Genomic DNA, 15498 nt, shown 5'->3' with positions numbered 1-15498 from the left:
TGTCCCTGGGCTCCAACACCGCTAGTTGCCGTCCAGAAGTGCTGTACGCACAGAGCCAAACACCTCGCCAATGTGTTAGTGGGGTTCAGCACCGCCAGCTGTTCCCCTGCTGTGTATACGGCAACGTGTACTGCGACCGCCACGCAGACACAACAAGTTAAATGTAAGGGAACCTGACCCCCCCCCCCCCCCAGGCGTTTGTTACTGAAGGAGCCACCTTGTGCAGCAGTAATGATGATGCAAAGGGAAAAAGTGCCTCTTTTCGTGATGCTCCTTGCACATGCTGAACCAAACACTTATGAAATGTGTCCCCACACAGCGTTACACCGTCCGGTAGGTGGAACTTTCCTTTGTCGTGTGACGCAGCACAGCCATCATTTTTACCCCCTTGGCGCCGTGCGCCCCCTCCTCAGCGTTGTTTGAATCTGTCCCGGAGCCTGCGCTGTTAGGTTAGCCCTTGGCCATGCACACATGTTGCGCTGCCCGTCTTCTGACCTCATTTGGTGTCAGGCTGGCTGCGCCTGTGCGGGTGCGCTGGCCGAGATCCCGCCTCGCAGTGTCGTCTAATGTAATCCCACCGCGGGCCTGTGATCCGTGCCCGTGCGCAGTGCATATCCTCTCCTCTCACTCCCCTCCCTACGGCTTCTTCAGACTGTGCGATGTCAGCTGGTCCCTAATAGCATGCCACGGCCGTGACACCGCACAGTCTGAAAAAGCCGTAGGGAGGGGAGTGAGAGGAGAGGATATGCACTGCGCACGGGCACGGATCACAGGCCCGCGGTGGGATTACATGAGACGACACTGCGAGGCGGGATCTCGGCCAGCGCACCCGCACAGGCGCAGCCAGCCTGACACCAAATGAGGTCAGAAGACGGGCAGCGCAACATGTGTGCATAGCCATGGGCTAACCTAACAGCGCAGGCTCCGGGACAGATTCAAACAACGCTGAGGAGGGGGCGAACGGCGACAAGGGGGTAAAAATGATGGCTGTGCTGCGTCACACGACAAAGGAAAGTTCCACCTACCGGACGGTTTAACGCTGTGTGGGGACACATTTCATAAATGTTAGGTTCCGCATGTACAAGGACCATAATTAAAAGAGCTAAGTTTACCTTTTCCAGCATTAGTGCTGTACACAATGGCTCTTTCAGCTACAAACGCCTGGGGGGGGGGGGGGTTAAAGGTTTCCTTTCAACTTGCTCGAGTGCAGGCTTCGGCCTACACTCCGCTCCCCCTGCTCCTCCTGCTGACCCTGGGCTCTAACACCGCCAGTTTTTGCCCAGATGTGCTAGCTGCACAGAGAAAAACACCAGCCAATGTGTCAGTGGGGTCCAGCACCGCCAGCTGTTCCCCTGCTGTGTAGCCGGCAACGTGTCCTGCGACCGCCACGCAGACACAAGAACTGAAATTGAAGGGAACCTGTCCCCCCTCCCCCAGGTGTTTCTATGTTTTACAGCTACCTTGAACAGCAGTAATGCTGCATGTGTTCAAGGTGGCTCAGAAACTTATTCTCCTTGCCCATGTTGAAGTGAACACGTCTAAAATGTGTCCTCTGTGACCATTAAAACGTCCCTCAGGTGTGATTTGACTTTGTATTGACACACGCAACAAGCTCCTTGGTAACGCTGCCCGTCTTCTGGCATCATTGTTTGGCTGGCTGCGCTTCTGCGGCCGCCCTGACCCACACAACAGCCCTCGTTGTCTTATTTAATGGGACTGCGAGGGTGTGATTGATGGGCAGGATCAGTGCATCAGTTCGCCTGTCCCTCCTCTCCTTCCGCCTTCTTCGGACTGTGCGGCTTCATGGCCGTGGCATGCGATAAGGGATCAGATGACGCCGCACAGTCTGAAGCGGGTGTAAGGACCCGAGTGTGAGAGGCGAACATATGTGCTGCGCCAGGCCCTGAATCCCAGCCCCGCAGTGTTTTAACAATGTTAAGACACTGCGGGGCTGGGATTCATGGTCATCGCGAACCGCACCGGCCGACATTACATGATGCCAGAAGATGGGCAGCGCTAACGGCGCTAGGCCAGGGGATAACACGACAGCGCAGACTCCTGTACAGCAAATAACAACGCTCGGGAGGCTGCACCCAGCACCAAGGTGGGATTCTTGACACCTGTGCTGCGTCTCATTACAAAGGGAACTCTCGCCTCCATTACACAGTTTGACTGTATAAAGGGCTAAATGTTATACGTGTTCCATTCAGCGTGTGCAAGGAGAAAAATTACAAGAGCAACCTTTGACTTGCGCAGCACTGCTGCTGCATAAGCTGTGGCTCTTCTACTTTGTAACCCCTGAGGGGGGGTTAAAGGTGACTTTTGAAATCGGTTCAATTAGGCTTCGGCCTACACTCTGCTCCACCTGCAGAGCCCGGGCTCCAACAACGCTAGTTGCTGTCCGGAAGTGCTGGCTGCACAGAGCCAAACACCTCGCCAATGTGTCAGTGGGGTCCAGCACCGCCAGCTGTTCCCCTGCTGTGTAGCCGGCAACGTGTCCTGCAAAAGCCACGCAGACACAACACACCCAAAGCTGCCGCCTGTGCAGGCTTCGGCCTACACTCCCCTCCCCCTGCTCCTCCTCCTCCTGCTCCTCCTCCTGCTGTCCCTGGGCTCTAACACACCGCCAGTTTTTGCCCAGATGTGCTAGCTGCACAGAGAAAAACACCAGCCAATGTGTCAGTGGGGTCCAGCACCGCCAGCTGTTCCCCTGCTGTGCAGCCGGCAACGTGTCCTGCAAAAGCCACGCAGACACAAGAACTGAAATTGAAGGGAACCTGTCCCCCCTCCCCCAGGCGTTTTTACGTTATCCAGCCACCTTGTACAGCGGTAATGCTGCATGTGTGCAAGGTGGCTCAGAAACGTATTCTCCTCGCACATGTGGAACTGAAAACACGTCTGCAATGTGTCCTCTGTGTGACCATTTAACCGTCCCGGTGGTGTGACTTTCCTTTGTAATGACACGCTGCAACCCCCTTGGTAGCGCTGCCCGTCTTCTGGCATCATTGTTTGGCTGCCTGCGCCTCTGCGGCCGCCCTGACCCACACAACGCCCCTCGGTGTCTTATTTATTGGGACTGCGAGGGTGTGATTGATGGGCAGGATCAGTGCATCAGTTCGCCTGTCCCTCCTCTCCTTCCGCCTTCTTCGGACTGTGCGGCTTCATGGCCGTGGCATGCGATAAGGGATCAGATGACGCCGCACAGTCTGAAGCGGGTGTAAGGACCCGAGTGTGAGAGGCCAACATATGTGCTGCGCCAGGCCCTGAATCCCAGCCCCGCAGTGTTTTAACAATGTTAAGACACTGCGGGGCTGGGATTCATGGTCATCGCGAACCGCACCGGCCGACATTACATGATGCCAGAAGATGGGCAGCGCTAACGGCGCTAGGCCAGGGGATAACACGACAGCGCAGACTCCTGTACAGCAAATAACAACGCTCGGGAGGCTGCACCCAGCACCAAGGTGGGATTCTTGACACCTGTGCTGCGTCTCATTACAAAGGGAACTCTCGCCTCCATTACACAGTTTGACTGTATAAAGGGCTAAATGTTATACGTGTTCCATTCAGCGTGTGCAAGGAGAAAAATTACAAGAGCAACCTTTGACTTGCGCAGCACTGCTGCTGCATAAGCTGTGGCTCTTCTACTTTGTAACCCCTGAGGGGGGGTTAAAGGTGACTTTTGAAATCGGTTCAATTAGGCTTCGGCCTACACTCTGCTCCACCTGCAGAGCCCGGGCTCCAACAACGCTAGTTGCTGTCCGGAAGTGCTGGCTGCACAGAGCCAAACACCTCGCCAATGTGTCAGTGGGGTCCAGCACCGCCAGCTGTTCCCCTGCTGTGTAGCCGGCAACGTGTCCTGCAAAAGCCACGCAGACACAACACACCCAAAGCTGCCGCCTGTGCAGGCTTCGGCCTACACTCCCCTCCCCCTGCTCCTCCTCCTCCTGCTCCTCCTCCTGCTGTCCCTGGGCTCTAACACACCGCCAGTTTTTGCCCAGATGTGCTAGCTGCACAGAGAAAAACACCAGCCAATGTGTCAGTGGGGTCCAGCACCGCCAGCTGTTCCCCTGCTGTGCAGCCGGCAACGTGTCCTGCAAAAGCCACGCAGACACAAGAACTGAAATTGAAGGGAACCTGTCCCCCCTCCCCCAGGCGTTTTTACGTTATCCAGCCACCTTGTACAGCGGTAATGCTGCATGTGTGCAAGGTGGCTCAGAAACGTATTCTCCTCGCACATGTGGAACTGAAAACACGTCTGCAATGTGTCCTCTGTGTGACCATTTAACCGTCCCGGTGGTGTGACTTTCCTTTGTAATGACACACTGCAACCCCCTTGGTAGCGCTGCCCGTCTTCTGGCATCATTGTTTGGCTGCCTGCGCCTCTGCGGCCGCCCTTACCCACACAACGCCCCTCGGTGTCTTATTTATTGGGACTGCGAGGGTGTGATTGATGGGCAGGATCAGTGCATCAGTTCGCCTGTCCCTCCTCTCCTTCCGCCTTCTTCGGACTGTGCGGCTTCATGGCCGTGGCATGCGATAAGGGATCAGATGACGCCGCACAGTCTGAAGCGGGTGTAAGGACCCGAGTGTGAGAGGCGAACATATGTGCTGCGCCAGGCCCTGAATCCCAGCCCCGCAGTGTTTTAACAATGTTAAGACACTGCGGGGCTGGGATTCATGGTCATCGCGAACCGCACCGGCCGACATTACATGATGCCAGAAGATGGGCAGCGCTAACGGCGCTAGGCCAGGGGATAACACGACAGCGCAGACTCCTGTACAGCAAATAACAACGCTCGGGAGGCTGCACCCAGCACCAAGGTGGGATTCTTGACACCTGTGCTGCGTCTCATTACAAAGGGAACTCTCGCCTCCATTACACAGTTTGACTGTATAAAGGGCTAAATGTTATACGTGTTCCATTCAGCGTGTGCAAGGAGAAAAATTACAAGAGCAACCTTTGACTTGCGCAGCACTGCTGCTGCATAAGCTGTGGCTCTTCTACTTTGTAACCCCTGAGGGGGGGTTAAAGGTGACTTTTGAAATCGGTTCAATTAGGCTTCGGCCTACACTCTGCTCCACCTGCAGAGCCCGGGCTCCAACAACGCTAGTTGCTGTCCGGAAGTGCTGGCTGCACAGAGCCAAACACCTCGCCAATGTGTCAGTGGGGTCCAGCACCGCCAGCTGTTCCCCTGCTGTGTAGCCGGCAACGTGTCCTGCAAAAGCCACGCAGACACAACACACCCAAAGCTGCCGCCTGTGCAGGCTTCGGCCTACACTCCCCTCCCCCTGCTCCTCCTCCTCCTGCTCCTCCTCCTGCTGTCCCTGGGCTCTAACACACCGCCAGTTTTTGCCCAGATGTGCTAGCTGCACAGAGAAAAACACCAGCCAATGTGTCAGTGGGGTCCAGCACCGCCAGCTGTTCCCCTGCTGTGCAGCCGGCAACGTGTCCTGCAAAAGCCACGCAGACACAAGAACTGAAATTGAAGGGAACCTGTCCCCCCTCCCCCAGGCGTTTTTACGTTATCCAGCCACCTTGTACAGCGGTAATGCTGCATGTGTGCAAGGTGGCTCAGAAACGTATTCTCCTCGCACATGTGGAACTGAAAACACGTCTGCAATGTGTCCTCTGTGTGACCATTTAACCGTCCCGGTGGTGTGACTTTCCTTTGTAATGACACGCTGCAACCCCCTTGGTAGCGCTGCCCGTCTTCTGGCATCATTGTTTGGCTGCCTGCGCCTCTGCGGCCGCCCTGACCCACACAACGCCCCTCGGTGTCTTATTTATTGGGACTGCGAGGGTGTGATTGATGGGCAGGATCAGTGCATCAGTTCGCCTGTCCCTCCTCTCCTTCCGCCTTCTTCGGACTGTGCGGCTTCATGGCCGTGGCATGCGATAAGGGATCAGATGACGCCGCATAGTCTGAAGCAGGTGTAAGAACCCAAGCGAGAGGCGAACATATGTACTGCGCCAGGCCATGAATCCCAGCCCCGCAGTGTTTAAACTATGTCAATACACTGCGGGGCTGTGATTCATGGGCATCGCGAACCGCACCGGCCAACATTAAATGAGGTCAGAAGATGGGCAGCGCTAACAGCGCTAGGCCAGGGGATAACACGACAGCGCAGACTCCTGTACAGCAAATAACAACGCTCAGGAGGCTGCACCCAGCACCAAGGTGGGATTCTTGACATCTGTGCTGCGTCTCATTACAAAGGGAACTCGCGCCTCCAACACAGTTTGACTGTATAAAGGGCTAAATGTTATACGTGTTTCATTCAGCGTGTGCAAGGAGCGAAATTAAAAGAGCAACCTTTGACTTGTGCAGCACTACTGCTGCATAAGCTGTGGCTCTTCTACTTTCTAACCCCTGAGGGGGGGTTAAAGGTTACCTTTGAAATTGGTTCAAGTAGGCTTCGGCCTACACTCTGCTCCCCCTGCAGAGCCCGGGCTACAACACCGCTCGTTGCTGTCCGGAAGTGCTGGCTGCACAGAGCCAAACACCTCGCCAATGTGTCAGTGGGGTCCAGCACCGCCAGCTGTTCCCCTGCTGTGCAGCCGGCAACGTGTCCTGCAAAAGCCACGCAGACACTTGCTCTTGTACCTTCTGCTCCACATCCTGGTTCCAGTACCGTCAGCTGGTTCCGGGCAGAGCCTTTGGCTTAGGTGCCTCCCTCTGGGTATCCGAGTTCCACCAACGTCAGGTGGTCCTTGGTAGTGCTTTCAGGCACGGGTACCTCCTGCTTAGTAACCGGGTTCCAGTAACGTCAGCTGGTCCTCGGTAGTTCCATTGGCTCTTGGACCTTCGGCTACCCATCCGGGTTCCAGCACCGTCAGCTGGTTCTCGGCAGTGTCTTTTGCTCTTGTACCTTCTGCTCCCCATCCTGGTTCCAGTACCGTCAGCTGGTTCCGGGCAGAGCCTTTGGCTTAGGTGCCTCCCTCTGGGTATCCGAGTTCCACCAACGTCAGGTGGTCCTTGGTAGTGCTTTCAGGCACGGGTACCTCCTGCTTAGTAACCGGGTTCCAGTAACGTCAGCTGGTCCTCGGTAGTTCCATTGGCTCTTGGACCTTCGGGTAGCCATCCGAGTTCCAGTTCCATCAGCTGGTTCTCGGCATTTTCTCAGCCTTCTTGTACCTTCTGCTACATTTCCAAGTTCAAGAGACTAAACACGATGACCCGGAAGAACACCCCTAAGATGACGACGACACCAGAGACGACAACCACCGTGATGACGACGACCCTGGAGACGATGACCCTGAAGACCACCCCGATGACGACGACCCCGGAGACCACCCCGATGACGACGACCCCGGAGACGACGACCCTGGAGACGACGACGACCTGGAAGACCGAGAAGCAGAAGAACAAGAGGCTGCAGAACAAAGAGCAGAAGGACATTAAGCATAACACAAAATATCAGAGCAAAAAAATATTATGTAAATTATAAGCAGAAGAAGACTAAGCAGTGTATGGGGGTGAGTCCGTTCCTCCTCGTGGTGCCCCTGGATAAAGCCTGATGCTGCAGGCCAAACTGAACGCGGACAAATGTAACTGGTTTGTGACAGGCAGAACGGAAGGTGTAATCTTCAAACTTTTATAGATAACAACTACGGGAATGCCTGTCACAAATAAGAATATGATGAAGAAGTTGAATATGATGAAGATAATAGTAAAATAAAAAGAATATGAACAATGTAACCCAAAAAATAATAGGTAGAAGATGAAGAAGAAGATGAATAAGGTGAAGAAGTTGATGTCAAAGAAGCTGATGATGAGGATAATTAAGAAGAAAGCGTGGGAGAAGTAAAAAAGAAGGTGAAGGGCGTGGAAGTAGTGAAACATCAATATCTGACATAAAAAAAAAAAAAAATAACATAGTCAAATTCTTTCTAACGCCGAACTTCATAAAAAAAAATAAAAAATCCTGCTATTCTATTACATTGGGCTAAACCTCTGTCCCTTTAATATCTCCGCCACGTCCCCCAATACATCCTACATTATTCTTAGTTGTTTTCCTTCATGTAGAATGAACCTACAAGTTTATAAAGGGTTTATTTTAATTCCGATATTTTCGTCCCATTGACTTGCATTGGGATCGGGTATCGGTATCGGATTGGATCCGATATTTTGACGGTATCGGCCGATACTTTCCGATACCGATACTTTCCGATATCGGAAAGTATCGCTCAACACTAGTCACAACTCCTGATGAGCTGCTGACAGTTCTTGCTCCAGTAATGCTAATGGTATACTGTTCCTCCTTGATGTCTCTGCTATTCTGCCCGCACTTTTCTCCTGCATTTTACCCCCATCAGCCGTCAATCTAGGATCTGTTCTGCTGGCAGCAGTACTGCTTATATTAGCAGATCCGAGGGCTCCATGAATATGGCAGCAGAACACTCCCACTACTGTGAATTGAGCAGCCCACAGAGGAGTGCCCAGTTCACAGCAGTGACAGTTCTATTACAATAGATAGGGTCGGAGTCCGCCTGTTATCTCCTATGACCATGGGGTGCCGTATTATGACACTGATAGTGTCCTGCTGCTACTGTGAAAACAAGATGTCAGCCCCAGTGCCTTCTTTAAACTCATAAGACACGAAATGTTTCAAATGCAATCAAAACTTGGTTATAACAGCATGTTATATTACATTACATTAATTTATTAATGATCTACAAACGCAGTACCTTCCCTTTAAGCTGATGTTCAAAACTTTGTGTAAATTTTTGACCACAATTGTGCCTTCTAGTTTGATGTTATTGGTAAGATACCCTAAGAGGCCTTCCTTAGCGACACGGATGAAAACGATCTAGGTTAAATGTTCTAGTGAGCGAAGAATTCTAATGTATCTCTAAATGTTGGTTTAGGTTATAGAGAGTGGTCCATAACAAGCAAAAATGATTCTCTCCACCCCAACCCTGACTTATGGCACCCTAACCACATGTATTGAATAGATTTATTTTTTAGCTGGAACATACAGTGCAAATATATGTCTAAAATCATTTTCCTTACTCAGCCAGATGGTGATACAGTTGAAAAGGTAGAACTCTCGAAATGAAGGCTCATTAGTTGTCATACCGGTTATTTATATATTTGCGAACTCATGTGCTATGGATATCCTAGGACATCTATTTTTTCCAATGGTGCATAGACCGAGGCACAGTTTGGTCATGTCTGTGTGTTCTTTCCTTCTCTTTAGTTACTAAGTTCTCCCCTACATGTCGCAGTGAGGACAGGACAGTATGATTGCGCAGAACATCTCATTTCATGTGAAGCAGACTTAAATGCTAAAGATCGGGTGAGATTTTCATTTTCTTATTTTCTGATTGTAAATTTTGATCTGTGAGAACATACCTGAACTGTGTCATAAAAACACAGTTATCACATTAAGTACATCCCTGTCTATGGCTGCACACATTTTGGTCTTCTATGATCATCTTTTGCTCTTTGAAGGGGTTGTTTGAAGCTGAAAAATGGTTTTTTTCTAGCCAGGGATTTCTTTCAAACTAACAAATAAAGGTATATTCACCTTGTGTCATGGATCCAGCGCAGGCCTGCACTATCCAGATGACGCAAGAGCGCTTAATCCTGTGATTAGCTGCAGCGGTCAAGTGACTAGAAGAGCCCATCATCAGATGTTTCTCTGATGGTGAGGTCTTCAGCGGTTCTGTACCATTACGCAATCTGTGCTGGATCCATGGGAGTCCTGGAAGGCAAATGCCTCCGTTAATTATTTTGAAATGATCCATGCTTAGAAAACAATGTTTGTTTTTTTTCATTTTTATTATGTATTTATTAATTTATTTCATTTCCATTTTTTGCATTTTTAAAATTAGAAAAAAAGTATTTTTTTTTTAAACCAAAAACAGTACTACTCTTGCCCAAACATGGTGACTAGCCTATGCACATAAATTAGGCTGGGCTGCAACACCAGACACCAAATATAGAAAAAAAATTTTTTTTTTCTTGCCATCTTGCCAATGGGATCATTTCATTGCATTTTTTGTGAATTATCTAATTTTTTGATAATTCTAGATTTGTCAGGAAAAACTGAAACTGGAGAATCTTGTTGAATAACCCACTACCTTTAAAATAAAAAAAAATCACCTATTACTTAGTAGTGCCAATTATTAGGAAATATTTCCCTTCTGTGTACTGGCGGACCAGCAGAGGCATTACATGACTCTCGCCTTCTCTTTTTGGCTCTTTGAATCAATGTGTCATGGAGAGTCTCATCTGTGGATTAGGCACAACACAGTATAACCATTATGCCTGCACTGACTGTTAATATACAATATTTACTATGATTTTTTTTTTAAACCACAAGTAACACCATTATTATGGATTCTGCAGGAAGGAGACACACCAATGCATGACGGAGTGAGACTAAATCGCTACAAAATGATGAGGCTCTTGATCCTGTATGGAGCCAATTTAACTGTCAAAAATTGTGTAAGTTCTTCAAATTAAATGTTTATTACCTATTATTTATGTACCGTTGTACATCTACAGTTCAGACCAAAAGTTTGGACACACCTTCTCATTTAAAGATTTTTCTGTATTTTCATGACTATGAAAATTGTACACTCACACTGAAGGCATCAAAACTATGAATTAACACATGTGGAATTATATACTTAATAAAAAAGTGTGAAACAACTGAAATTATGTCTTATATTCTAGGTTCTTCAAAGTAGCCACCTTTGGCTTTGATGACTGCTTTGCACACTCTTGGCATTCTCTTGATGAGCTTCAAGAGGTAGTCACCGGGAATGGTTTTCATTTCACAGGTGTGCCCTGTCAGGTTTAATAAGTGGGATTTATTGCCTTATAAATGGGGTTGGGACCATCAGTTGTGTTGAGCAGAAGTCTGGTGGATACACAGCTGATAGTCCTACTGAATAAACTGTTAGAATTTGTATTATGGCAAGAAAAAGGCAGCTAAGTAAAGAAAAACGAGTGGTCATCATTACTTTAAGAAATGAAGGTCAGTCAACCCGAAAAATTGGGAAAATTTTGAAAGTGTCCCCAAGTGCAGTGGCAAAAACCATCAAGCGCTTCAAAGAAACTGGCTCACATGAGGATCGCCCCAGGAAAGGAAGACCAAGAGTCACCTCTGCTTCTGAGGATAAGTTTGTCCGAGTCACCAGCATCAGAAATCGCAGGTTAACAGCAGCTCAGATTAGAGACCAGGTCAATGCCACACAGAGTTCTAGCAGCAGACACATCTCTACAACAACTGTTAAGAGGAGACTTTGTGCAGCAGGCCTTGATGGTAAAATAGCTGCTAGGAAACCACTGCTAAGGACAGGCAACAAGCAGAAGAGACTTGTTTGGGCTAAAGAACACAAGGAATGGACATTAGACCAGTGGAAATCTGTGCTTTGGTCTGATGAGTCCAAATTTGAGATCTTTGGTTCCAACCACCGTGTCTTTGTGCGTCGCAGAAAAGGTGAACGGATGAACTCTACATGCCTGGTTCCCACCGTGAAGCATGGAGGAGGAGGTGTGAGGGGAGCTTTGCTGGTGACACTGTTGAGGATTTATTCAAAATTGAAGGCATACTGAACCAGCATGGCTACCACAGCATCTTGCATCATGCTATTCCATCCGGTTTGCGTTTATTTGGACCATCATTTATTTTTCAACAGGACAGTGACCCTAAACACACCTCCAGACTGTGTAAGGGCTATTTGACCAAGAAGGAGAGTGATGGGGTGCTACGCCAGATGACCTGGCCTCCACAGTCAGTCAGCAGATCTGAACCCAATCGAGATGGCTTGAGGTGAGCTGGACCGCAGAGTGAAGGCAAAAGGGCCAACAAGTGCTAAGCATCTCTGGGAACTCCTTCAAGACTGTTGGAAGACCATTCCCGGTGACTACCTCTCATCAAGAGAATGCCAAGAGTGTGCAAAGCAGTCATCAAAGCAAAAGGTGGCTACTTTGAAGAACCTAGAATATAAGACATAATTTCAGTTGTTTCACACTTTTTTGTTAAGTATATAATTCCACATGTGTTAATTCATAGTTTTGATTCCTTCAGTGTGAATGTACAATTTTCATAGTCAAGAAAATACAGAAAAATCTTTAAATGAGAAGGTGTGTCCAAACTTTTGGTCTGTACTGTATGTGATTATGTAGCCTCAGTGATGTATATATAAAGAGATAGATCAGTCCAAAGCCCTTAAAGTGAATCTGTCACGTGAAAAAAATGTTATTAACCGGTAGATATGGGGTTAATCTGCAGGTTGATAGCGTTGTGATCCTGCCCGGAGCCCGCACTTAGAGCCATGTTCCTGAGAGGAAATTAACATTATTCCTCCCGACAGCATTTTGGTTTCAGTCACGGGGGTGGCGCCAGCGCGGGTTTAGTCACCGCTCTGTGTATAGAGAGCGGTAGCAGTGTCCCCAGTACTGACTGACAGCTGGCCAAATGATGAGCGAGCTGTCAGTCAATGCCAGGGGCGCAGTTACAGCCACTCCCGACAGAGCCTATCCGACAGAGCAGCCCAGAAGATGAGGAGCCCAGGTGAGGAGCTGCGCTGTTGACAGAGAGCAGCTGAATCACCGTCATCGACCACTCTGTGCTGGCACCGGTACAACAGGCAGGTAGTTGCTTCTGTTAGCAACTACCTGCCTGTTTTTTTTTTACTATGAGTAAAAAAAAACCTACATGTCGGATAACCCCTTTAAATTTTGTCAAGAGCCTTTTCCGGTTGATACTTTCTCTCAATTTTTAACACCCTACTACTAGGATGCGCCCCGCATATAAACTTACCAGCATGGCACTGAGGGTCTGTGCAAATATGGGGGACAACTCTGAACAGTATAATGGAAGTAATGTTACTGCCAGCCACCATCTGCTATGACTTTAAGAAAACAATTGATCCTGATCTTTTTGGATCAGTTTTCTTTTGCAGGCCAAATCTAGGTGTTGCTACATCCTAAAAATCCCTGCTCTATTAGTTCATGTGTGCATCATAATAGCAAGTCCCTCACACAGGACCCGAACAGGGGAGACAACCAACACACAGCAGTTCCCATTGTCAGATCTCATCAGTATTTGTATTACATTGACGAACTTTCATTTTAGCAGCTAAATGTAGTAAAAAAAAATTGAAAAGCAATCTAAGTAGAGGAAATGAGCAAAAAATGACAACAGTGGTTTGCTCGAGGTCTTAGTGGTGGGGGCAAGTTAAAGGGTTGCGCTTCTACTTTTATATTAATTATCCTAAGAATAGATCATCAGTATCAGGTCTGTGGTGTTCCAACAACACATGGCAACAGCTTGATCAGCTGCTGTTGGTGCCTACCGGATGGAAGCAGTTGTGGGACTAAACAGCACAGCTCGGTCAACTGGTACTGCCGATCCATTGCTGATTACTTGAATAGGGCCTCAACTGCAGCACTTGGCAGCGGCCACTACAGTATTGACAAAGCTGTGCTGTTCAGCTCCACAACTACTAAGGGCGGGATCACACATGCGAGAAATACGATCGAGTCTCGCATGTTAATGCCCGGCATTGCCACAGTCACTCAGGAGCGGAGCGTGCAGCCGCATAGGAATACATGGAGCCGCAAGCTCCACTCCTGAGTGCCAGCGGCAGTGCCGGGTATTAACATGCGAGACTCGATCGTATTTCTCGCCTGTGTGATCCCAGCCTAACTTTCAGCTGCTGCCGACACTGAGAACAGCTGATCCGTGGGGGATCTAGAGGTAAGACCCCCAACTATCTAATATTGAAACCCATAAAATGGGTCATAGATTTAAGAGTAGTGGAGCAACCCTTTAAAGACATCAGCCCATGTTTAATAAGATGCTTGTGCCTGATTTTTTTTTTCGCACCCTTTATGTTAAGATACTGGCACAAAGCTTTTTGGACATATTTCTTAAACATTTATGCAAAAATAAAAAAAAATGACTGAACAACATTGGAATTTGTGCCAACGCTATGATCAAAAAACGGTACGGAGAACAAAAGCGGCCTGCGTGATTACAGCCTCGGCGCAGCGTGTAGTTCCTGCGTGATGGACCACCACGTCCATGCGAACCTATCATGGCTACATCCTTCTCGCTTTTACACTTGATCTGAAACACTTCAAGGATTTTTATATTTTCCTGCCTAACTGAATTACTTTCACATTGTGCCGACAGGCGGGAAGGACAGCAATGGAGCTCGCCCTCCAGTGGCAGAATGGAGTGAAGGAGATATTCAACGGCCTTCAGGGAAAGTCATACAAGAGCTGTGACATCCAGCAATTCTGACAGCGCTGCCAGCCGGCATCACTCCGAGATGGCATTCGCCAGGCACTTTTTTTTTTATTTGCTACACGCTTTGAGATAAGACTATTCCATATTATTTATTTGAAACTTCTTGCACTTTTCAATGTTTGTGTATTTTTATTTATGTACTTATTTATGTATTTTTTAGATTTATTATTGCGCTTTATACAAATTCCATGAAGGCAAAAATTCTTGTGTCTACTATATCTAAAAAAAAAAAAAAAAAAAAAAAAAAGAGGACACCATTGCTGCCTGATTGATAATTATGCACGTTATATGTTGTGTGCAGGAGTAAACACTCCACCCTATGGAACGTAGCCATTGTGGTGGACTATGTAGACACGACTTACAGCGGGTGACGCCAGGACGTGTTCCAGGCTGTATGTTTAGAAATGAGAAGCTTCTGCCATGGGTCAGGCCCAATTTATTTGCGGCTTCCTACCCAACGAAGCTACCTTAGAAAGGAGACAAACGTAATGTCAGTAGGCGGAGGGGGATTTTACCCACTGAGCCAGTGATCTTAAGACATGGATAACATCTTTGTGTTGTTTCAGCCTTACTTGTAACATAAATTTTAGAGTTTGGTTAGAAGCACCAGATGTGTCCAGGAGAACACCGAGCTGGACAAGAGATACTGGGCCTTAAAACTGGTCATAGTGTATTTGCTGCCCATAGCAACCAATCAGAGCTCAGCTTTCAATTTTCAAACTGGTGTGGAAAAATGAAAGCGATACTGTGATTGGTTGCTATGGACAACAAATACATTTATTGCTAAACTGTTTTTTACAAAAGAAGCCCTTTATTTTCTGGTCTCATTACCCCCTTCTGTAGCTTGTAAGGAGGACATTTGTGTCACAAAAGTCGTTATTGTGCTATTTCATCATGGGGACAATGTAGTATAAAGGATAAAAGAAAATGCCTTTTCTCTAGTTTCCAAGATGTAAATTAGGTGGACACCACCAGTGTAGCCTTAAAGGGGTTTTCTGGTTGTGGAAAAAGCCTAGCCCCTGGTTACAATAAAAACAAAAACCCTGACTTTTCTCACTCCCACCAGGTCCAGCAGTCTGAAGCTGATCCCAATGTCAATTATTGTCTGCAGCGCTGACGTCACATCACCAGCACTGCAACCAATCAGTGAGATCAGCAGCTCAATCTGAGCTGATGGCGCGAGGCACTCGGAGCCCAGAGATCACCGATTGGCTGCAGCAT

General features: G+C 48.3%; 1 protein-coding gene across 1 annotated transcript in view; it reads left to right on the top strand.

The window, feature by feature from the left end:
- The window catches only part of ANKRD1 (ankyrin repeat domain 1), a 32336-nt gene extending 17018 nt beyond the window's left edge, over positions 1-15318 (top strand). The window contains exons 7-9 of the mRNA XM_077258948.1: positions 9205-9303; positions 10359-10457; positions 14161-15318. Of these exons, the coding sequence (XP_077115063.1) occupies positions 9205-9303; positions 10359-10457; positions 14161-14271 (309 nt within the window). The 3' untranslated portion in view covers positions 14272-15318. The remainder of the gene's footprint in view (positions 1-9204; positions 9304-10358; positions 10458-14160) is intronic.
- The last annotated feature ends 180 nt before the right edge of the window (positions 15319-15498 follow it).

Source organism: Ranitomeya variabilis, chromosome 4 (assembly GCF_051348905.1).
Source record: "Ranitomeya variabilis isolate aRanVar5 chromosome 4, aRanVar5.hap1, whole genome shotgun sequence".
NCBI classification, from domain to species: Eukaryota; Metazoa; Chordata; class Amphibia; order Anura; family Dendrobatidae; genus Ranitomeya; species Ranitomeya variabilis.
Note: the sequence above shows the minus strand (reverse complement) of the source record. Positions and strands in the feature narration are given on the sequence as shown.